The 23,168-nt window shown below is 46.3% G+C and overlaps 1 protein-coding gene across 2 annotated transcripts in view; it reads right to left on the bottom strand.

Moving 5' to 3' along the window:
• LOC124606399 (homeobox-leucine zipper protein HOX24-like) overlaps positions 1 to 23,168 on the bottom strand; it is a 653,808-nt gene that overhangs the window by 4,952 nt on the left and 625,688 nt on the right. For both annotated transcript variants that reach the window (XM_047138383.1, XM_047138389.1), the window contains one exon: positions 12,817 to 13,281. In XM_047138383.1, the coding sequence (XP_046994339.1) occupies positions 12,817 to 13,200 (384 nt within the window). In that variant the 5' untranslated portion in view covers positions 13,201 to 13,281. The remainder of the gene's footprint in view (positions 1 to 12,816; positions 13,282 to 23,168) is intronic.

The following is a 23,168-nucleotide window of genomic DNA, read 5'->3' as shown; positions in this document are numbered from 1 at the left end:
GTTTTGTAATCGGATGCTATAGAGTTCTTTCTGTTTATAAACGGCATTGTCTTACATTTCTGAAGATGTAGCTCAGTTGCCAACGCTTTGTTCAGTGGTTTGTGGAGAATGTACAGGGTGTTTGAAAAATGCTTTTACAAACTTTGGAAACACGTTCATTACCCCAAACCAAGGAAAAAATTCATATAAATAATGTATGTCCGAAAATAATTCCTTTCTTAGTAACTAATGAAAGTTGACATTTAACGGCTTTCCAGGTACAACGCAACCACTTCACTTATCTTGTGTTCTGGATGGCGACCTGTTACCAGGAAGACTTGTTTACAACTGTCCGTCGTCTGTCTTTAACGTGTCCGTTGTGTACTTGTACTACAGGTAGCGAGTTCACTGAGAGTGCTCCGTTCAAAATGGCGGGATATTCATTTTGTGAACAGGCTGACATGATTTTTATACACCGAAACGCCAAAGAAACTGGTATAGGGATGCATATTTAAATACGGAGATATGTAAACAAGCAGACGGCGCTGCAGTCGGCAACGCCTCTATAAGACAACAATGTCCGCATTTAAAGACAACAAGCGCCTGGCGGTGTTGTTAGATCGGTTACGGCTGTTACAGTGGCAGGTTATCAAGATTTAAGTGAGTCTGAACGTGGTGTTATAGTCGGCGCACGAGTGATGGGACACAGCATCTCCGAGATAGCGATGGAGTGGGGGATTTTGCCGAACGACCAATTCACGAGTGTGCCGTGAATATCAGGAATGCGGTAAAACATCAAATCTCCGACATCGCCGCGGCCGTAAAAGCCTGCAAGAACGGGACCAACGATGACTGGAGAGAATCGTTCAACGCGACAGAAGGCAACTTTTCCGCAAATTGCTGCAGATTTCAGTTCTGGGTCATCAACAAGTGTCAGCGAGCGAATTATTCAACGAAACATCATCGATAAAGGCTCTCGGAGCCGAAGGCCCACTCGTGTACCCTTGACGACTACTTGACGACTGGACGACACAAAGCCTTACGCCGCGCCTGGGCCCATCAACATCGACATTGCGCTGTTGATGACTAGAAACAAGTTGCCTGGTCGGACGAGTCTCGTTTCAGATTTTATCAAACGGATGGACGTGTACGCGTATGGAGACAACCTCATGAATCCATGGAACCTGCATGTAAGCAGGGGACTGTTCAAGCTGGTGGAGGCTCTGTAATGGTGTGGGGCGTGTCCATTTGGAGTGCTACGTCTAAATACGGCTCTGACAGGTGACACGTACGTAAGCAACCTGTCTGATCACCTGCATCCATTCATGTCCATTGTGCATTCTGACGAGCTTGGGCAATTCCAGCAGGACAATGCGACGCCCCACACGACCAGAACTGCTACAGAGTGTCTCCAGGAACACTCTTCTGAGTTTAAACACTTCCGCTGGCCACCAAGCTCCTCAGACATGAACGTTATTGAGGACATCTGGGTTGCCTTGCAACGTGTTGTTCAGAAGAGATCTCCACCACCCCGCACTCTTACTGATTTATGGACAGCCCTGCATGATTCATGGTGTCAATTCCCTCCAACACTACTCAGAAATTAGAAGAGTTCATGTCACGTCGTGTTGCGGCACTTCTGGGTGTCTCCGGAGACCCTACACGATATTAGGCAAGTGTAGCAGTTTCTTTTTCTCTTCGGTGTATATGGCCACGCGAACTGCAATGGACACGAAGCTGCGCGGTTGTATCAGACAGCGTTTACAGACCGAAGACAGGTGATCCGTGCAACTTTTGCTGCTGTGTATCGTCACATTGCTGATACGGGATCCCTGGAACCACAGACTATACCCGAGGAAGAGCCTGACAGGTTAGCCGAGCGGTCTAATGCACGGCTTTCCGCATGGGAAGGAGCGCCTGGTCCCCGGCACGAATCCGCCCGGCGGACTAGTGTCGAGGTTCGGTGAACCGACCAGTCTGTGGATGGTTTTTAGGCGATTTTCCATCTGCCTCGGCGAATGCGGGCTGGTTCCCCTTATTCCGCCTCAGCTACTATGTCGGCGATTGCTGCTCAAAGAAGTACTCCACGTACGCATACACCACCATTACTCCGCCACGCAAACATAAGGGTTACACTCGTCTGGTGTGAGACGTTCCTTGGGAGGGGGGGGGGGGGGGGGGCACCGGGGGCCGAACCGCACAATAACCCTGAAAGAGTGGTTCGGTGTGGGGCGGCAGAGGGGTGAAGTGGACTGCGGTAGTCCAAATGGTTCAAATGGCTCTGAGGATTATGGGACTTAACATCTACGGTCATCAGTCCCCTAGAACCTAGAACTACTTAAACCTAACTAACCTAAGGACATCACACAACACCTGCGATAGTCGTCGTGGGGTTGTGAACCACTGCTGCTGCGGCGGGAACGGAGCCTCTGCATCGTTTCTAGGTCCCCGGTTAACACACAATACAATACAATAGCCGAGGAAGACCACGCGCTGCTCGTACGCCTGACCAGGAAGAACACGTTCTGCGAACTATCGAAGAAGGGCGAGGTTACCAGCGCAAAACAAATGATCGTGGCATGTGGTAGTCTATAATCTGAATCCCACATTACCTATCTGGGTGCGTTGTACCCCTTAAAAGTGAACCTGGGCACGAACAAAAAAATACGTATTGGACTATTTTGGCCCCTCTACACACCTGCCAAGTGTCATCAAGATCGTTTATTGACACTTGGAAATGTTCCGTTGGAGGGCGATTGTTAACGTCGCTTGTCGCAACTCTTAGCTGTGTTTCGCATCGAGTCGTGTATTACAGAGGCACTATAACGTAGTTGTTTAGGTGGGACTGTTTTGAACTATGCTTGCGTAAGGTACCAATGGAGGTTGGGCCTGAACTAACACGTTTACGATCCCGCAAACCTCGGCAAACAATTGCACTACTGCACTTTCCGAATGCTTTGTGTACTGCGCTGTGTTTTGCTTTGTGTTGTGAGTCGCTCGGTGTTTTCTTATTGTGCAAAGAGCGGATCTAATCCTGGTCCATGACAGGGTTCTAGTACTACGCTCACAAAACCTGACGGCCTCAGCGATCCCTATGACAACTGCGCTAGTCCTGCTTTCATAGGAGCGCAGATCACGGACACAGGCTGTCACTGCCAGCCCGCGAGAGGGAGGCGCTGCTTCTTCCCCGGTCCGCATCTCACCCCTCGGACAGTTTAAGGTCTCGTTTGTTTACGATCACGATCGACTGTCACCTGATAGTGCCCACGATCTACGAGTTCATGCTCTTTTGGTTATCATTTATCACTGCACGTGTTAGCTTTGATTTTTTAATTAAAGTCATGTTTCCAGCACGATCAGAAACATGAAGTAGCAGCCGGCCGTTGTGGGCGAGCGGGTCTAGACCCTTCAGTCCGGAAGCGCCCTATTGCTACGGTCGCAGGTTCAAATCCTGCCTCGTGCATGGATGTGTGTGATGTCCTTAGGTTAGTTAGTTTTAAATAGTTCTAAGTCTAGGGGACTGATGACCTCAGATGTTAAGTCCCATAGTGCTCAGAACCATTTGAATTTTTGAAGAAGCTGAATGGAGCAAAAATTGGAAACGAACTATTGAATGAAAGGAAGGAAGATGCCTTTCAAATTAAAATATTTGTTGTTGTTGTTGTTGTTGTTGTTGTGGTCTTCAGTCCTGAGACTGGTTTGATGCAGCTCTCCATGCTACTCTATCCTGTGCAAGCTTCTTCATCTCCCAGTACCTACTGCAACCTACATCCTTCTGAATCTGCTTAGTGTATTCATCTCTTGGTCTCCCTCTACGATTTTTACCCTCCACAGTGCCCTCCAATGCTAAATTTGTGATCCCTTGATGCCTCAAAACATGTCCTACCAACCGATCCCTTCTTCTTGTCAAGTTGTGCCACAAACTTCTCTTCTCCCCAATCCTATTCAATACCTCCTCATTAGTTACGTAATCTACCCACCTTATCTTCAGCATTCTTCTGTAGCACCACATTTCGAAAGCTTCTATTCTCTTCTTGTCCAAACTAGTTATCGTCCATGTTTCACTTCCATACATGGCTACACTCCATACAAATACTTTCAGAAACGACTTCCTGACACTTAAATCTATACTCGATGTTAACAAATTTCTCTTCTTCAGAAACGCTTTCCTTGCCATTGCCAGTCTACATTTTATATCCTCTCTACTTCGACCATCATCAGTTATTTTACTCCCCAAATAGCAAAACTCCTTTACTACTTTAAGTGTCTCATTTCCTAATCTAATTCCCTCAGCATCACCCGACTTAATTTGACTACATTCCATTATCTTCGTTTTGCTTTTGTTGATGTTCATCTTATATCCTCCTTTCAAGACAATGTCCATTCCGTTCAACTGCTCTTCCAAGTCCTTTGCTGTCTCTGACAGAATTACAATGTCATCGGCGGACCTCAAGGTTTTTACTTCTTCTCCGTGAATATTAATACCTACTCCGAATTTTTCTTTTGTTTCCTTTACTGCTTGGTCAATATACAGATTGAATAACATCGGGGAGAGGCTACAACCCTGTCTCACTCCTTTCCCAACCACTGCTTCCCTTTCATGCCCCTCGACTCTTATAACTGCCATCGTGTTTCTGTACAAATTGTAAATAGCCTTTTGCTCCCTGTATTTTATCCCTGCCACTTTCAGAATTTGAAAGAGAGTATTCCAGTTAACATTGTCAAAAGCTTTCTCTAAGTCTACAAATGCTAGAAACGTAGGTTTGCCTTTTCTTAATCTTTCTTCTAAGATAAGTCGTAAGGTCAGTATTGCCTCACGTGTTCCAACATTTCTACGGAATCCAAACTGATCTTCCCCGAGGTCGGCTTCTACCAGTTTTTCCATTCGTCTGTAAAGAATTCGCGTTAGTATTTTGCAGCTGTGACTTACTAAACTGATAGTTCGGTAATTTTCACATCTGTCAACACCTGCTTTCTTTGGGATTGGAATTATTATATTCTTCTTGAAGTCTGAGGGTATTTCGCCTGTCTCATACGTCGTGCTCACCAGATGGCAGAGTTTTGTCATGACTGGCTCTCCCGAGGCCATCAGTAGCTCTAATGGAATGTTGTCTACTCCCGGGGCCTTGTTTCGACTCAGGTCTTTCAGTGCTCTGTCAAACTCTTCACGCAGTATCTTATCTCCCATTTCGTCTTCATCTACATCCTCTTCCATTTCCATAATATTGTCCTCAAGTACATCGCCCTTGTATAAACCCTCTATATACTCCTTCCACCTTTCTGCCTTCCCTTCTTTGCTTTGAACTGGGTTGCCAAGTGAGCTCTTGATATTCATACAAGTGGTTCTCTTCTCTCCAAAGGTCTCTTTAATTTTCCTGTAGGCAGTATCTATCTTACCCCTAGTGAGACAAGCCTCTACATCCTTACATTTGTCCTCTAGCCATCCCTGCTTAGCCATTTTGCACTTCCTGTCGATCTCATTTTTGAGACTTTTGTATTCATTTTTGCCTGCTTCATTTACTGCATTTTTATATTTTCTCCTTTCATCAATTAAATTCAATATTTCTTCTGTTACCCAAGGATTTCTATTAGCCCTCGTCTTTTTACCTACTTGATCATCTGCTGCCTTCACTACTTCATCCCTCAGAGCTACCCATTCTTCTTCTACTGCATTTCTTTCCCTCATTCCTGTCAATTGTTCCCTTATGCTCTCCCTGAAACTCTCTACAACCTCTGGTTCTTTCAGTTTATCCAGGTCCCATCTCCTTAAATTCCCACCTTTTTGCAGTTTCTTCAGTTTCAATCTGCAGTTCATAACCAATAGATTGTGGTCAGAATCCACATCTGCCCCAGGAAATGTCTTACAATTTAAAACGTGGTTCCTAAATCTCTATCTTACCATTATATAATCTATCTGATACCTTTTAGTATCTGCAGGATTCTTCCAGGTATACAACCTTCTTTTATGATTCTTGAACCAAGTGTTAGCTATGATCAAGTTATGCTCTGTGCAAAATTCAACAAGGCGGCTTCCTCTTTCATTCCTTCCCCCCAATCCATATTCACCTACTATGTTTCCTTCTCTCCCTTATCCTACTGACGAATTCCAGTCACCCATGACTATTAAATTTTCGTCTCCCTTCACTACCTGAATAATTTCTTTTATCTCGTCATACATTTCATCAATTTCTTCATCATCTGCAGAGCTAGTTGGCATATAAACTTGTACCACTGTAGTAGGCATGGGCTTTGTGTCTATCTTGGCCACAATAATGCGTTCACTATGCTGTTTGTAGTAGCTAACCCGCACTCCTATTTTTTTATTCATTATTGAACCTACTCCTGCATTACCCCTATTTGATTTTGTATTTATAACCCTGTAATCACCCGACCAAAAGTCTTGTTCCTCCTGCCACCGAACTTCACTAATTCCCACTATATCTAACTTTAACCTATCCATTTCCCTTTTTAAATTTTCTAACCTACCTACCCGATTAAGGGATCTGACATTCCAAGCTCCGATCCGTAGAACGCCAGTTTTCTTTCTCCTGATAACGACGTCCTCCTGAGTAGTCCCCGCCCGGAGATCCGAATGGGGGACTATTTTACCTCCGGAATATTTTACCCAAGAGGACGCCATCATCATTTAATCATACAGTAAAGCTGCATGTCCTCGGGAAAAATTACGGCTATAGTTTCCCCTTGCTTTCAACCGTTCGCAGTACCAGCACAGCAAGGCCGTTTTGGTTAATGTTACAAGGCCAGATCAGTCAATCATCCAGACTGTTGCCCCTGCAACTACTGAAAAGGCTGCTGCCCCTCTTCAGGAACCACATGTTTGTCTGGCCTCTCAACAGATACCCCTCCGTTGTGGTTGCACCTACGGTACGGCCATCTGTATCGCTGAGGCACGCAAGCCTCCCCACCAACGGCAAGGTCCATGGTTCATGGGGGGGGGGGGGGCGAACGTTTTTCTAAAGCCATTCGCTCAGTGGTAGTAGCAGCAGTAGTTGTAGTAGTAACATGAACAGTGAAGGTGAACTGTTAACCCCGTCTAATGAAGTCGTTGTCGGCGGCGAGATGTGTTGCGACAATGAAGATAGAGCTGCAGGAGTGAAAGCGTCACTGTTGTTGTTGCTGATGCTGAAAAGTCATTATACAAGGCGTCGTGTGAGAGAAGCCTAGAGCTTCCAGCGTTTGGAAGCGAGGAAGTGAAGGTCTGACGTTGACAAGGAAAGTAGCGAAGATTATCGTGAACGTGTTTCTTCTTATTTTTTTATTTTTTTGGGGGGGAGGGGGGGGGGGGGGAATGGCGAAAACTGTGCGGCTTAGTTCGCCGCCGTCTGTAAATTTTCAACCCTGAATGTAATCGTTTGCTGTATCTATGCTGAACTGACCAATAGATGCCACCTGCGCACCCGCCAGTATAAAAGAAGGCAGGGAGTACGGTGTTGTCAGTAGAGAAACACTAACAGTAGAGTTGATCGTTCAGCAGATCCCCATCAGGAACACTTCAGGCCCTTCTAAAGCTGCCCTATTCTACTGTTGGTGATGTGACTGTGAAGAGGAAACGCGAAGGAACTACCACAGCTAAACCGAGACGAGCCGTTGGGCATTGGGGAAGGTGGTTGTAAAAAGTCACGTGGAGTCAGCGGAAGGAATCACTCGTGAGCTCCAAAGTACTACCAGCACTCCAGCTAGCACGGTGGCTGTGCTTAGGGAGTTAAAAAGAATAGGGTGCAATGGCCGAACAGCTCCTCAAAAGCCACACATTTCTGTAGGCGAGTCTAAGCGACGATTGAGGTGGCGGACAGAGTGACGCCACTGAGCAGTGTATGACTCAAAATGAGTTATTTGGAGTAATGAATCACGCTATACTCTGTAGCAATCCCCCGGGAGGGTTTTGGTTTTGCGAATGCTTGGAGAATGTTACGTGCCATCATGTGAAGTGCCAACAGTGAAGTACAGATGAGGTGGTGTTACGGTAAGGGGGGGGGGGGGGGTCCACTGTTAGAGTTTGACTCTCTTATTGCGCATAAGAAAACGGTAAATGCAGAAGGATATGAACACATTTTAAATCATTGTGTTCCCCGTACAGCAGCGGAACAGTTGGGAGACGATGACTGATTAAGACAATAACTTTCCTGAAATGGACTGATCTGCCCACACTCCCGGTATGAACCCAATGGAACACCTTCGTTCCAGAACCCAAAACGTCCAACATTATCACCTTCTCTGGTTTTGGCTGCTGAGACACTAAGACACGTCATCGAAAGTGTCCTCAGCAGGAGTTCAAGCCCCCATAAACGTCCACTATTGGTGTCCGGTTACTTTTGAACAGATAGTGTACGCGTTGCTTCAATTGGATATAGTATACCTGAAGTAATTTGTGAACTGTCTTCCTCGCCTAGTTGAGGCCATTATCATAGCTAGATACGGTGTTATCCGGTATTATCGATATATCTTCTGGGATGACTAATTGTTTGTCCAGAGTATGGAAGAATTGCCTACGTTATACCGTCTCTTAATTCGTACTACTACCATTAAATTCGTACCTCTTGCACCATCCGATATTTAGGGTGTTCGGCGCAAACTACAAGCTTCCTGGAGCCAGATTGTCAACCATAAGTTCTGTGCATTTAGAAATAAATCGTGTGAAGACAACGTTGATTTTGTTGTAGTTTTCTCCTAATTTTTTGTGTACGTGGCGAAAAGAATTACTGTTATAAGTGGCAAAGTAATGTTTTGTTTATGAGTTAATAAACATTTGAAGACATGATGTTCTGTTTATGGATGCGGACATAAGAAAACCTCCGTTCGACTTTGCAGAAAGAAACCCTGTACCACATAATGCAGAACGTGCTATGGCGGGCAAAAAGTCGGCGGAAGATGTCCATCCAAGAAATATCAGCACATCCGAGTTCCAAGCAGAACTTCAACGTCCAACCAAGGAGCCTGCGAGTTGACCAGTAGCCTATGTAAAAAAAGTAAAACGAAGCAAAGGAGAAGAAATATGTGAAAACATAGTGTTTTGGAGACTGCGCCTGTGTGAATTCCTAAGGGACCAAACTACCTAAACTAACTTACGCTAAGAACAACTCCCACACCCAAGCTCGAGGCAGGACTCGGACCTCCGGCGGGAGGGGCCGCGCAATCCGTGGCATGGCGCCTCAAACCGCGCGGCCACTCCTCGCGGCTTGGAGACTGCGGAGGAGCCACCACAGGAACTCATTCGTAACAAAGAGGAATATTACTGCGAGTTATGCGAGGGAGGTCGAATGGAACAAATGATCAGGTGCATGAAATGCAGAATGTAGATTTGTGGAAAGTGTGCAATGGTGGGGTGACATGTGAAAAATATACATTGTAATAGTTGCAAATAGGTATGTAAGAACTGAAACATGGAACGTTTCCTTGAACTTAGAGTAGCACATATTTTCAAGTTCAAGAGCAGTTTATAAACATGGCACAGTTTATGAACCCACTGGTAGAATTAGGAAACCAGATTCCTAAAATGTACTACTTGTAAACGTCTAGAAAATTAATTGTATGGTGTTTATTTCACGCAGAATTTCCATTGTTTGAATCAGATACCAAGAACAACATCTTACAGATGAGGATGGCATTTTTAAACAATTTTATAACTTACGCTGAGGTGACAAAAGACATGCGATACCTTCTAATATCATGTCGGACCTCTTTCTTTGCCCGACGCAGTGCGGCAGCTCGGCGTGGCATGGACTCAACAAGCCGATGTGAGAAATAGTGAGCCATGCTGCCTCTACAGCTGTCCATATTTGCGAAAGTCTTGGCAGTGCAGGAGTCTAGGCACCAACTGATCTCTCGATTATGTCCCATAAATGTTCGATGGGATTCACGTCGGGCGATTTGTTGTTGTTGTGGTCTTCAGTCCTGAGACTGGTTTGATGCAGCTCTCCATGCTACTCTATCCTGTGCAAGCTTCTTCATCTCCCAGTACCTACTGCAGCCTACATCCTTCTGAATCTGCTTAGTGTATTCATCTCTTGGTCTCCCTCTACGATTTTTACCCTCCACGCTGCCCTCCAATACTCGGGCGATATGGCTGGACAAATCATCCGCTCGAAATGTCGAGAACTTTCTTAAAACCAGCCGAGAACAGTTGTGGCTCGATGGCATTGCGCACTGTCGTCCACGAAAATTCCGCAGTTGTTTGGCTGCAAGTGCCCTCCAAGTAGCCGAAATAACCATTTACAGTCAGTGATCGGTTCAGTTGGACTAGAAGAACCAGCCAATTCCATGTAAGCACAGGCCACACCATTACGAAGTCACCATCAGCCTGCACAGTGTCTTGTTGGCAACTTGGGCCCATGGCTTCGTGGTGTCAGCGCCACACTCGAACCATACCGTCAGCTCTTACCAACTGAAATCGGGCGTCATGTGGCCAGGCCACGGTTTCCCAGTCGTCAGTAGTCCAACTGATACGGTCAGGAACCCAGGAGAAGCGCTGCGGGCGATGTGCTGTTACCAAACCAATGTGGATTATCCTTCCTGACCTTAAACTGCACCCAAAAACGAAGTGCAACGCCGTGGCCCGGCTACTGGGACAAACTGCTTACGCCATTTTTTAGTTACAAATCAGTGACGCCGTGCAGTATAGGCCTACCTGTGGGAATGTCATCAACGATTTCAACGTTCACCGCAGTACCGCGAACATTTTGCCAACACTTTATCCGTTGCGTTATCGTACGAATATCAGAGGACGTTTCACTTACAGTGAATACTTTCGCTAGAAGTATCCATTTTGTTTCTCTTTCCTCATTAGAGTCTTCCATTTTCTTTTAGTTTCTTACACTATACACTTATTTCAATTTTTGTTTACATTTCACAACTCATACTGATTTTTTTTTTTCGAATTGTTACTAAAAGCTCTCTGTGCGTAGCTTGTCACACATTTCAGTTGTACTTGTTTCTGTTCTTAAAGGATTTCGACTATGTGAAATACTGACCAGCTATTCACAATTACGTTTATCTGTTCAGGTATTGTTGTAACGATGTTGTGTTCATAAATAAATTTAAAAAAAAAAAAAAAGGCATTCGCATCGGCCGTCTGCTGCCATAGCCAATTAACGCCAGATTTCGCCACACTGTCCTAACGGATACGTTCTTCGTACACCGCACATTGATTTTTCCGGTCATTTCACCCGGTGTCGCTTGTCTTTCAGCCCTGACAACTCTCCGCAACGCCTCTGCTCTCGGTCGTTAAGTGAAGACCATCGGCCACTGCGTTGTCTGTGGTGGGAGGTAATGTCTGAAATTTGGTGTTCTGGGGACACTATTGACACTGTGGATCTCGGTATATTGAATTCCCTAACGATTTCCGGAATGTAGTGTCACATGCGTTTAGCTCCAACCACCATTCAGCGTTGAAAGTCTGTTAATTCCCATCGTGCGGGCATAATCACGTTCGAAGCAGCTGAGTAGAAATGACAGATCCGCCAATGCGCCCTTTTATACCTTCTGTACGCGATACTCCTGCCATCTGCTTGTGTGCATATCGCTGTCCTGTAGCCACGCGGAGTGGCCGCGCGGTTTGAGGCTCTGTGTCACGGATTGCGCGGCCCTTCCCGCCGGAGATTCGACTCCTCCCTCAGGCATGAGTGTGTGTGTTGTTCTTAGCACAAGTTCTAAAAAAAATGGCTCTGAGCACTATGCGACTTAACTTCTGAGGTCATCAGTCGCCTAGAACTTAGAACTAATTAAACCTAACTAACCTAAGGACATGACACACATCCATGCCCGAGGCAGGATTCGAACCTGCGACCGTAGCGGTCGCTCGGTTCCAGACTGCAGCGCCTAGAACCGCACGGCCACTCCGGCCGGCTGCACAAGTTCTAAGTGGGCTGCTTCTGTGTTGGCAGCACTGTGTAGCGCTTTGCATTGGATCTCTGACTGCGCTTTCTTTGTAAGAGACTCTGTGGCTGGTTGGACTCGTTGTTGGAAGTTAAACGGCAGTAATGGTGGGCAGTTGGAAGTTAGTCGCCAGCAGTGATGCAAGTACTGCTGGGCTGTTGGAGGTGAACAGCCAGCAGTGATGGATGTTAAATGTGAGAAGCTAGCACTGATGGAGGGTAGAGGTCTGAAGTGTTAGCGTAGGCTAACGATTTGTACATGTTCGACTTGGAGATTGAATATTATTCATGAGTATATACCTCTGTACTAGACGCCAATGACGATTTATGTTCGTGTCTGAAATGGATGTCACATTATAAAGGTAAAAAATACATTATTTGGTTTGCAACAAAATCTTTCCTTTGCTAACCACATGCCTATTAGTAATTAGTGGCTGTAGTAGTTAGAATCTTTTATTTAGTTGGCAGTATTGACTGTACTGCAGTACTTCGCGTAATGAAGATTTTTGTGCTTAATGAAATGTATAGGTTATTGTTAGGATTTCCTTTTCCTCAGGGCCATTCTTTTGAATTAATTTTTTGTAGTCTGGTTATCCTTTTTTTCAGCAGACAGATTGCGTCGCGCTAGAATATTGTGGGTCAGTGTTGACGCGATAAGAATAACTAAAGAGAAAATAGGTTCACTTGCATTCAATTTCACTCAGCAGTTTAAGCAAAATATTTAATAAAGAAGTTTGAAAGTTAGTTTCATTTAGTTTAAGCAGTGTGTAAGTCTACGGACCGATGACCTCAGTGGTTCGGTCGCTTAGGAATTCACACACATTTGAACATTTTTTCGATGTCCCCTGACTTTTGTCACCTCAGCGTAATGTTTAGGGTGTAAAAAATACAATTTACGCAAATATCCACTACTTGTCACTGTGCAGGAAGGGGAAGGACTGCGCACCTCTACGAAAGCCTGCTGCAGGTCGCGCATGATCTTCTTGCGGATGGTCTTCTTCATGGAGAGGTGGCGCTCCAGGTGCTTCACGTCGCGCTCGGTGAGGGTGCGCGCGTTGTCGCGCCGGCTGTTGCGCTGCTTCTTCTTCTTGCCGCTGCCGCCGCCGCCGCCGCCGCCGCCGCCCCCGCCGCCCCCCTTCTGCGGGGAGTCGTCCTCGCTGGTGGAGCCCACGGACACGGCGCTGTCGTTGCTGGCGTCGACGCGCATCTCCTGCAGCTTCTGCGCGACTGCGGCCGCCGGGTCGGGCTGCTGCGGCTGCGGCTCCCAGCCGTGGAAGCCGAAGATGTCGCGCAGGTGCGGGATGGAGCGCTCCGTCTGCTGGCGGGACATGCTGGCCTGCTGATGGTGCTGCTGCTGCTGCCCGGGGGCGGAGGCGGCGAGCTTCTGGCTGCCGGGGGCGGCGGGCGGGCTCTGCAACACCACACACCCACACATATACTTTCTGCAAAAACTTCTGACAATTATGACTAGGCTACACACTCCGAACTTTTGGAGGTAGCAGGGATAAAATACACTACTGCCCATTAAAACTCCTACACCAACAAGAAATGCAGATGATAAACGGACATTCATTGGACAAATATATTATACTAGAACTGACATGTGATTACATTTTCACACAATTTGGGTGCATAGATTCTGAGAAATCAGTACCCAGAACAACCACCTCTGCCCGTAATAACGACCTTGATACGCCTGTGCACTGAGTCAAACAGAGCTTTGATGGCGTGTACAGGTACAGCTGCCTATGCAGCTTCAACAGGATACCACAGGTCATCAGGAGTAGTGACTGGCATATGGTGACGAGCCAGTTGCTCGGGTACCATTGACCGGACTTTTCAGTTGGTAAGAGACCTGGACAATGTGCTAACCAGGGCTGGATTCGAACATTTCCTGTGTGCAGAAAGGCCCGTACAGGGCCTGGAACATGAGGTCGTGCATTATCCTGCTGAAATGTAGGGTTTCGCAGGGATCGAATGAGAGTAGAGCCACGGGTCGTAACACATCTGAAATGTAACGTCCACCGTACAAAGTGCCGTCAATACGAGCAAGAGGTGACTGAGACGTGTAACCAGTAGCACCCCATACCATCACGCCGGGGATACGCCAGTATGGCGATGACGAATACACGCTTACAATGTGCGTTCACCGCGATTTCGCCAAATACGGGTGCGACCATCATGATGCTGTAAACATAACCTGGATTCATCCGAAAAAATGACGTTTTGCCATTCGTGCACCCAGGTTCGTCGTTGAGTACACCATCGCAGGCGCTCCTGTCTGTGATTCGGCGTCAAGGATAACCGCAGCCACGGTCTCCGAGCTAATAGTCCATGCTGCTGCAAACGTCGTCGAACTGTTCGTGTAGATGGTTGTTGTCTTGCAAACGTCCCCATCTGTTGACTCAGGGATCGAGACGTGGCTGCACGATCCGTTACAGCCATGCGGATAAGATGCCTGTCATCTCGACAGCTAGTGATACGAGGCCGTTGAGATCCAGCTCGACGTTCCGTATTACCCTCCTGAACTCACCGATTCCATATTGCGCTAACAGTCATTGGATCTCGACCAACGCGAGCAGCAATGTCGTGATACAATAAACCGCAATCGCGATAGACTGCAATCCGACCTTTATCAAAGTCGGAAACTTGATGACACGCATTTCTCCTCCTTACACGAGGCATCACAACAACGTTTCACCAGGCAACGCCTGTCAACTGCTGTTTGTGTACGAGAAATCGGTTGGAAACTTTCCTCTTGTCAGCACATTGTAGGTGTCGTCACCGGCGCCAACTTTGTGTGAATGCTCTGAAAAGCTAATCGTTTGCATATCACAGCATCGTCTTCCTGTCGATCCATTTTCGCGTCTCTAGCACGTCATCTTCGTGGTGTAGCAATTTTAATGGCCAGTAGCGTAATAGGAGTAAACATCGCTTGCGAATGGGTTAGAAGGCTGAAACTAGCTTCTAACTGATAAAATTACGGATACTAGAATACACGGTAGGAATTAGGAGGTGTACGGGCAGTAGCAAGCCGGTCGCTCACGTCATAGTGAACTACCGATACTAGAATACAGTATCCACGGACTGAACCAAACTGGCACGCAGCGCAGGTGCCGTAACCTGTCTAACTGTATGAATGAGTGGTGTCTGTTCTTTCGGACATGTCCGAAACAACAGACACCACGCAGAATCCGCAGCTGTTACACATTATATGTAAGTTGAAGGTGAAGAGCGGATCGGTGCTGCTCGATGGGAGTGTGTATCGGCCGTCAGGCGAGCCGAGATAGGACCGGCAGTTGCGACTACACTGTGTCTCAGATGGCGTAGTGGTTACCGTACCCGGGTTCGAATTCCGGTCCGGTACACATTTTCACTCGTCTTCGCCGATTCCGCTTAACGTCCCAACGCAGCTGAAAGCAGTGATCCCTCCCCTTTCCGTTTCTTTCTTCCACTCTGCACCTTCAATTTACATGTAATGCCTTGTTTTATACCGGAGCCAAAGTGCCCCCTGTGGACCGGCAACCCATATTGCACCACAGAGGACGAGGTTGTCTATGCCCAAGGCGTACCAAAAGCACCGTGGTAAACACCGGCTATTTACATACAAGATAATAGAAACAGACATTCCGATAACTACTTCCTGCAGGTGGAGCTCGAGCCACGGCCTGCAGGAAGTATCACTACGCCAAAACCTGACTTGCTGGAGACAGCTATATAGTGGCTAGAACCAGCCCCGAAGTTCAGTTCACGCCGGATGCCGACCTCGTGTACTGTGACCGTTACTAGTGTGTGAGTGTGTTACCGCGGACCTTTGTGGAAAATTAGAAGTGAACTTTTCTTTGCCTCAATTAGGAGACTTTTGCTGGCATCGTTATTGTTACCTTTCGTTTGTATATTCACTCATCAACCTTGTGAACTTACATCAATAAAATTTGTGTTTGTGAAAAATTACGAATTGTCAGTCACAACACCTTGTAAAAGCGTTTACAAGCGGAAACAAGTTTCGTAACGACGTGCGAATTTTTGTTGGTCACTGCCGATTCAGTACAGAGCTGCGCCGCAATTATCAGTGTACTGAGGGATTCTTAACACGAAATTTTTAAGTGAAAAATAATGGTTTGCTGAGCGATCGCCAGTTGTACTAACCGCAGCAGACAAGAAACTAGCTTAGGAGTTAAGTTCAATATATTACCCAAAAACAATGTGACGAAGCGAAAATGGATGAATACTTGTAAACGTGCAGATTCGGTTTCAGTTGAAAACGCTCGTATCTGCTCAATACATTTTGCTGATTCGGATTATGAAAGGGGTTTGAAAAGTGGACAGTTGAATATTCCTTCGAAACGCAAGTTGAAAACTGGTGTTCTTTCAATTCTGAATCTACTATCCTCCAGTGCTGATTTCGAGCGTAGTAATTAGTCCAATAATGAGAGATCTTGGAAATACCCGTGTGGTTCTGTACAAAATAGTACATATTATATTACTTCCACGAATGGAAATGTAATGATGTGAAAGTAAACTTATTTGAAACACATTTACCTGCAATAGAATGCTATGCAGCACGTATTGAAATAACAGTGTCTTTAAGTTTCTATTTGTTTTGTTCACAAATGCTGTGTTGTTAGTCTGACAGACTGACATTTACAAAGATACTGTATTCATCATAGAGTAAAGCTAAGCGTGGAATAAGTGTTATAGTATTCGAAATTATTATGACTGCATTTATGCGTCTATTTGAGGAAAGTTAAAAGAAAAGTAAGAAACAAAATGGTACTGAAAATAAAAGATAAAAATAAATATTAAAATATGTGGAGAGATAAGATTAAACTTTAAATTTCATTTTATTGTACCGATGATTTCTGATTGGTCATTAACACAATGTTGCTGAAGTCACTGAGGAACTTTTTGTTCTGCAGATCTGTTTGCTCATTAAGATAAGTATCTGGTTTACTTCTTAAATAACTGAAAATTTCGATTTCTTCTATGATATGCATTTGTTTCCCTTTCTTAGCATAATGTAAAATTTGGAGCTCTTCAAAATGGTTCAAATGGCTCTGAGCACTATGGGACTCAACTGCTGAGGTCATTAGTCCCCTAGAACTTAGAACTAGTTAAACCTAACTAACCTAAGGACATCACAAACATCCATGCCCGAGGCAGGATTCGAACCTGCGACCGTAGCGGTCTTGCGGTTCCAGACTGCAGCGCCTTTAACCGCACGGCCACTTCGGCCGGCTTGGAGCTCTTCGTTAATGTTTTTGGATGTATGATTGTCGTTCAGGAAATGCAGTCCAAAGGTACTTCTATTGTTATCGATAGATTTTTTTGTGCTCTTTACAATGTATCCGAAAGTTTCTACCAATTTTCCTGATGTGTACTTTGTCGAAATCGTCAAATCCAATTTTGTAAACCCTTGTCTTATTAGACGGGGACGGAAAACGGTACATGTGATATGCGTGTACAGACAAAGAAATTAATACAATTTCAGAAGACTTGGCTGATTTATTGAAGGGAAAGAGCTTCACAAATTGGGCAAGTCAGTAACGCGTTGATCCCCCTCTGGTCCTTATGCTTGCACTTTTTTGACTTGGTATTAATTGTCAGAGTTGTTGGATGTTCTCCTGAGGATACCATACCAACTTCTGTCCAATTGCCACGTTAGATCCTGAAAATTCCGAAAGTGTTCGAAGGCCCTGCCCATTATTCTCCAAACGTTCTCAATAAAGGTGAGGTCCGCCGATCTTGCTGGCAAACGAATGGTTTAGCCAGCACGAAGACAAGCAGAAGAGACTCTTGCCTTGTGCGGGTGAGCAATATATTGCTGAAATGTAAGCCCAGAATGGCTTACGGGGCGCAGAATGTCGGCGACGTACCGCTATGCTGTAAGTGTATCGCGGATGACGACCAAAGGGGTCCTCCTATGAAAAAAAAATGACGCTTCCGACCATCACTCCCGGTTGTTGGGCCGTACGGCAGGCGACAGTCAAATGGGTATCCCACCGCCGTCCGGGGCGTCTCCAGACGCGTACTCGGCAGGGAATCTCATAGACTGCAGTAAATTTGTCTCCAGTGACGGGTCGCCCTTCGAACTGAGCCCCGATAACCAGCGAATGCATTCAGTGTAGAAAGGAGAATGCTTACTACATTCCCACGCATCCCACTGTGGAGTGTGGCTCAGGTGTGTGGGACCCACAACAGATAGGTCTAACAGGATATGATGAACGTACACAGATAAGAGCAGCATGAACCGTCACATGTTTATTTGACTCGCGGGAAAGCGTCATGGAAATGATGAGAAACCTAAACTGGTAGGCGCCTACTAACAAAGTTTTAACAGCCAGTGTTAAATGAAGGATATACTACAGATCCCTATATACCACTCCTGTATAAAGAGAGATGACAAGATTAGACTAATTACATCGCTCATAGAAGCATTTAAACGCTCACTCTTGCTGACCTCCATACCCGAACGGAATGGAAAATAACCGTAATACACTCCTGGAAATTGAAATAAGAACACCGTGAATTCATTGTCCCAGGAAGGGGAAACTTTATTGACACATTCCTGGGGTCAGATACATCACATGATCACACTGACAGAACCACAGGCACATAGACACAGGCAACAGAGCATGCACAATGTCGGCACTAGTACAGTGTATATCCACCTTTTGCAGCAATGCAGGCTGCTATTCTCCCATGGAGACGATCGTAGAGATGCTGGATGTAGTCCTGTGGAACGGCTTGCCATGCCATTTCCACCTGGCGCCTCAGTTGGACCAGCGTTCGTGCTGGACGTGCAGACCGCGTGAGACGACGCCTCATCCCGTCCCAAACATGCTCAATGGGGGACAGATCCGGAGATCTGGCTGGCCAGGGTAGTTGACTTACACCTTCTAGAGCACGTTGGGTGGCACGGGATACATGCGGACGTGCATTGTCCTGTTGGAACAGCAAGTTCCCTTGCCGGTCTAGGAATGGTAGAACGATGGGTTCGATGACGATTTGGATGTACCGTGCACTATTCAGTGTCCCCTCGACGATCACCAGTGGTGTACGGCCAGTGTAGGAGATCGCTCCCCACACCATGATGCCGGGTGTTGGCCCTGTGTGCCTCGGTCGTATGCAGTCCTGATTGTGGCACTCACCTGCACGGCGCCAAACACGCATACGACCATCATTGGCACCAAGGCAGAAGCGACTCTCATCGCTGAAGACGACACGTCTCCATTCGTCCCTCCATTCACGCCTGTCGCGACACCACTGGAGGCGGGCTGCACGATGTTGGGGAGTGAGCGGAAGACGGCCTAACGGTGTGCGGGACCGTAGCCCAGCTTCATGGAGACGGTTGCGAATGGTCCTCGCCGATACCCCAGGAGCAACAGTGTCCCTAATTTGCTGGGAAGTGGCGGTGCGGTCCCCTACGGCACTGCGTAGGATCCTACGGTCTTGGCGTGCATCCGTGCGTCGCTGCGGTCCGGTCCCAGGTCGACGGGCACGTGCACCTTCCACCGACCACTGGCGACAACATCGATGTATTGTGGAGACCTCACGCCCCACGTGTTGAGCAATTCGGCGGTACGTCCACCCGGCCTCCCGCATGCCCACTATACGCCATCGCTCAAAGTCCGTCAACTGCACATACGGTTCACGTCCACGCTGTCGCGGCATGCTACCAGTGTTAAAGACTGCGATGGAGCTCCGTATGCCACGGCAAACTGGCTGACACTGACGACGGCGGTGCACAAATGCTGCGCAGCTAGCGCCATTCGACGGCCAACACCGCGGTTCCTGGTGTGTCCGCTGTGCCGTGCGTGTGATCATTGCTTGTACAGCCCTCTCGCAGTGTCCGGAGCAAGTATGGTGGGTCTGACACACCGGTGTCAATGTGTTCTTTTTTCCATTTCCAGAAGTGTATGTGACAGCATGGAAAGCTCTTCTGCCATGCACTTCACAGTCGTTTACATGGTGTGGGTATAGGTGAAATGTAGAGGCAGTTCCAGAAGAGCAATAGCCTCATTGAAGAGTATGTGTTTATTAAAAAAAATTTTTTTCTAATCTGACCCTTGTTTCTTTCAGTTACAAATGAGCTACACATTAGAGCAGAAAGTATATATTGTTATCCAGTACATTGTTCCAACTGTGCTTGTACTGAACACTTCACAGATAGGTAAGTAAAGCATGCACTAAACAAGTTCACCATCAAACGACTGGGCGGTAGGTTCCAGAGGACAGGAAATATGGCTGATGTAACCTAAAGTGGTCGACCGAAAATGTCAACACTAGAAGTTATGATCAACATGGAAGCTGCATGTTCTTTGAACAGCTCGAAGTCTGTGCAGCAGCTGTACAGCCAAGCTCGTCTCTCCGTTGGTAGTGCCCGCACCGTGTTATGGAAGACGTATCCGTACAGAAATCGTGCCGTTTAAGAGCTGCAACTAGTAAATACTACGAAACGTGTCGCTTTCTTTCAGTTGTTCGTGTATTCTGTAACGCCGGGTGGGAGAAAACTGGATTGGTTCGGACTGACGACGCTTGGTTCGATATTGATGGTTGTGTGAATGCACTGAACACACACATCTGGATTATGGGAAAGCCACATAATCTCTACGAGTCTCACCTGCAAGCACAAAAAGTGTATTCACGGCCACTTATGATAACTTTTGGAACTTAGTCTTTTTCGCAGTTGAATATGATCATTCTGCGGGCAGATCCATATAAGTCTCGAATGGTTGCCTTTTCAATGAGTAGATTTTTCTATTTAAAAAAATACAGACGATGATATTAAAAGCTTATAATGCTGGATGGCAGGTAATAATTTCATGTCTCATACTAACAAAACGATCTTCGACATATCCAGTCAGGTGATCGAAGCATCATATTGGAATTTTATACTTGCATTTGCTTGTCGCCATGATTTAGGGAAACCGAACGATTCCTTTGGAAGAATCAACATGGTTACCGCAAGGACCGATCTATGAAACCCAATTTTCCCTGTTCGTTTTCGAGATCCAGAGGACAGTAGACTCCGGACATCTTGCATTGCAGGAAGCCTTGAAGCTTTCGCTACAGACCCACAACGGCGCCCAGTAAACAAAAAACTTGTATGCAGAATATACGCAGAAATGTATGTTTTGATTGAAGCTGTCTTACAAGTAGTTCTGTCCAGATCAGTGGTTGGCAACCTGGGCCCTACTGCTCAATAGTGGGCGTTCCAGCTTCCATGGTAGGCAGTAGGCGGTTGGGGGTGAAATACATTTTCATTTTCGTAAAATTTTGACAAAGTATTTGGTACATTATTATTATTATTATTATATACTCTAACTTGCTGCAACTCTGTTTTTATAAATTTTATAACATAAAGTTACTTTTTTACTTTATAGGTTCCCATTATTGTAGAACTAGCTGGTGTTAAAAATTTGACTACTAACAGATAAACAAAAGTGGGCAGTAGGTAAAGAAAGTTTTCTACCTCTAATATAGACTGTAAACTACACATAATGTTCAACTTCTGTTGGTTCTCACCATTCTTTATATTATTACCTTTTATGCTGGCTAAAGTGACTCAAATTCTTGCCCATCTACGTTGATTCCTGTTTTTCCCAGCGTCCCTAAATCTCTGCCCACCAACGCTGAGCTTGCATCTCAACAGAGAGTTATCGAATGCTACCAGTATTTTAATGTCACTGCTACACTATTATTTCTTATGCACTGAAGAGCCAAAGAAACTGGTACACCAGCCAAACATCGTGTAGGACCCCCGCGACGACGCAGGAGTGCCGCAACACGATGTGGCATGGGCTCGACTAATGTATAAAGTAGTACTGGAGGGAATTGACACCATGAATCCTGCAGGGCTGTTCACAAAGTCGTAAGAGTACGAGGGGGTGGATATCTTTTCTGAACAACTGATATGCTCAATAATGTTCATGTCTCGGGAGTTCCGTGGCCAATGGACGTGTTTAAACTCAGAAGAGTGTTCCTGGACCCACTCTGTAGCAATTCTGGACGTGTAGGGTGTCGCATTGTCCTGCTGGAATTGCCCAAGTCCGTCGGAATGCACAATGGACATGAATGACTGTAGGTGATCAGACAGGGTGCTTACGTACGAATCACCTATCAGAGTCGTATCTAGACGTATCAGGGGTTCCATATCACTCCAACTGTACACGCCCCACACCGTTACAGAGCCTCCACCAGCTTGAACAGTCTCCTGCTCACATGCAGGGTCCATGGATTCATGAGGTTGTCTTCATATCCGTCACGTCCATCCGCTCGATACAATTTGAAACGAGACTGGTCCGACCAAGCAACATATTTCCAGTCATCAACAATCCAATGTCGGTGTTGACGGGCCCAGGCGAAGCAAAAATGGTTCAATTGGCTCTGAGCACTATGCGACTTAACTTCTGGGGTCATCAGTCGCCTAGAACTTAGAACTAATTAAACCTAACTAATCTAAGGACATCACACACATCCACGCCCGAGGCAGGATTCGAACCTGCGACCGTAGCGGTCGCTCGGTTCCAGACTATAGCGCCTAGAACCGCACGGCCACTATGGCCGGCCCAGGCGAAGCGTAAAGCTCTGTGTTGATCAGTAATCAAGGGTACACGAGTGGGCCTTGGCTCCGAAAGGCCATATCGATGGTGTTTCCTTGAATAGTTTGCACGCTAACACTTGTTTATGGCCCAGCATCGAAATATGCAGCAATTTGCGGAAGTGTTGCCCTTCTGTCCCGTTGAACGATTCTCTTCAATCGTCGTTGGTCCCGTTCTTGCAGGATCATTTTCCGGGCGCAGCGATGTCGGAATTGATGATTTACCGCATTCCTGATATTCACGGTATAGTCGTGAAATGGTCGTACGGGAAAAGCCCCACATCATCGCTACCTCGGAGTTGCTGTGTCCCACCGCTCGTGTACAAGCGTTATTAATGTCTTTAGCCCTTACTATGTTTATTTCGGAACTTATATACATAATAATTCATCTACTACGGATAAAGCATTGAACTAACTTTGCTTTGTTTACGGTTTACAGATCAAATTCAAATGGCTCTAAGTACTATGGGACTTAACATCTGAGGTCATCAGTCCCCTAGACTTAGAAGTACTTAAACCTAACTAACCTAAGGACATCACACACATCCATGCCGGCCGAAGTGGCCGCGCGGTTCTGGCGCTGCAGTCTGGAACCGCGAGACCGCTACGGTCGCAGGTTCGAATCCTGCCTCGGGCATGGTTGTGTGTGATGTCCTTAGGTTAGTTAGGTTTAACTAGTTTTAAGTTCTAGGGGA

The sequence above is a fragment of the Schistocerca americana genome, chromosome 1 (assembly GCF_021461395.2).
Source record: "Schistocerca americana isolate TAMUIC-IGC-003095 chromosome 1, iqSchAmer2.1, whole genome shotgun sequence".
Lineage (NCBI taxonomy): Eukaryota > Metazoa > Arthropoda > Insecta > Orthoptera > Acrididae > Schistocerca > Schistocerca americana.
The sequence above is the reverse complement of the archived record's forward strand: the minus strand, read 5'-3'. Positions and strand labels throughout refer to the sequence as shown.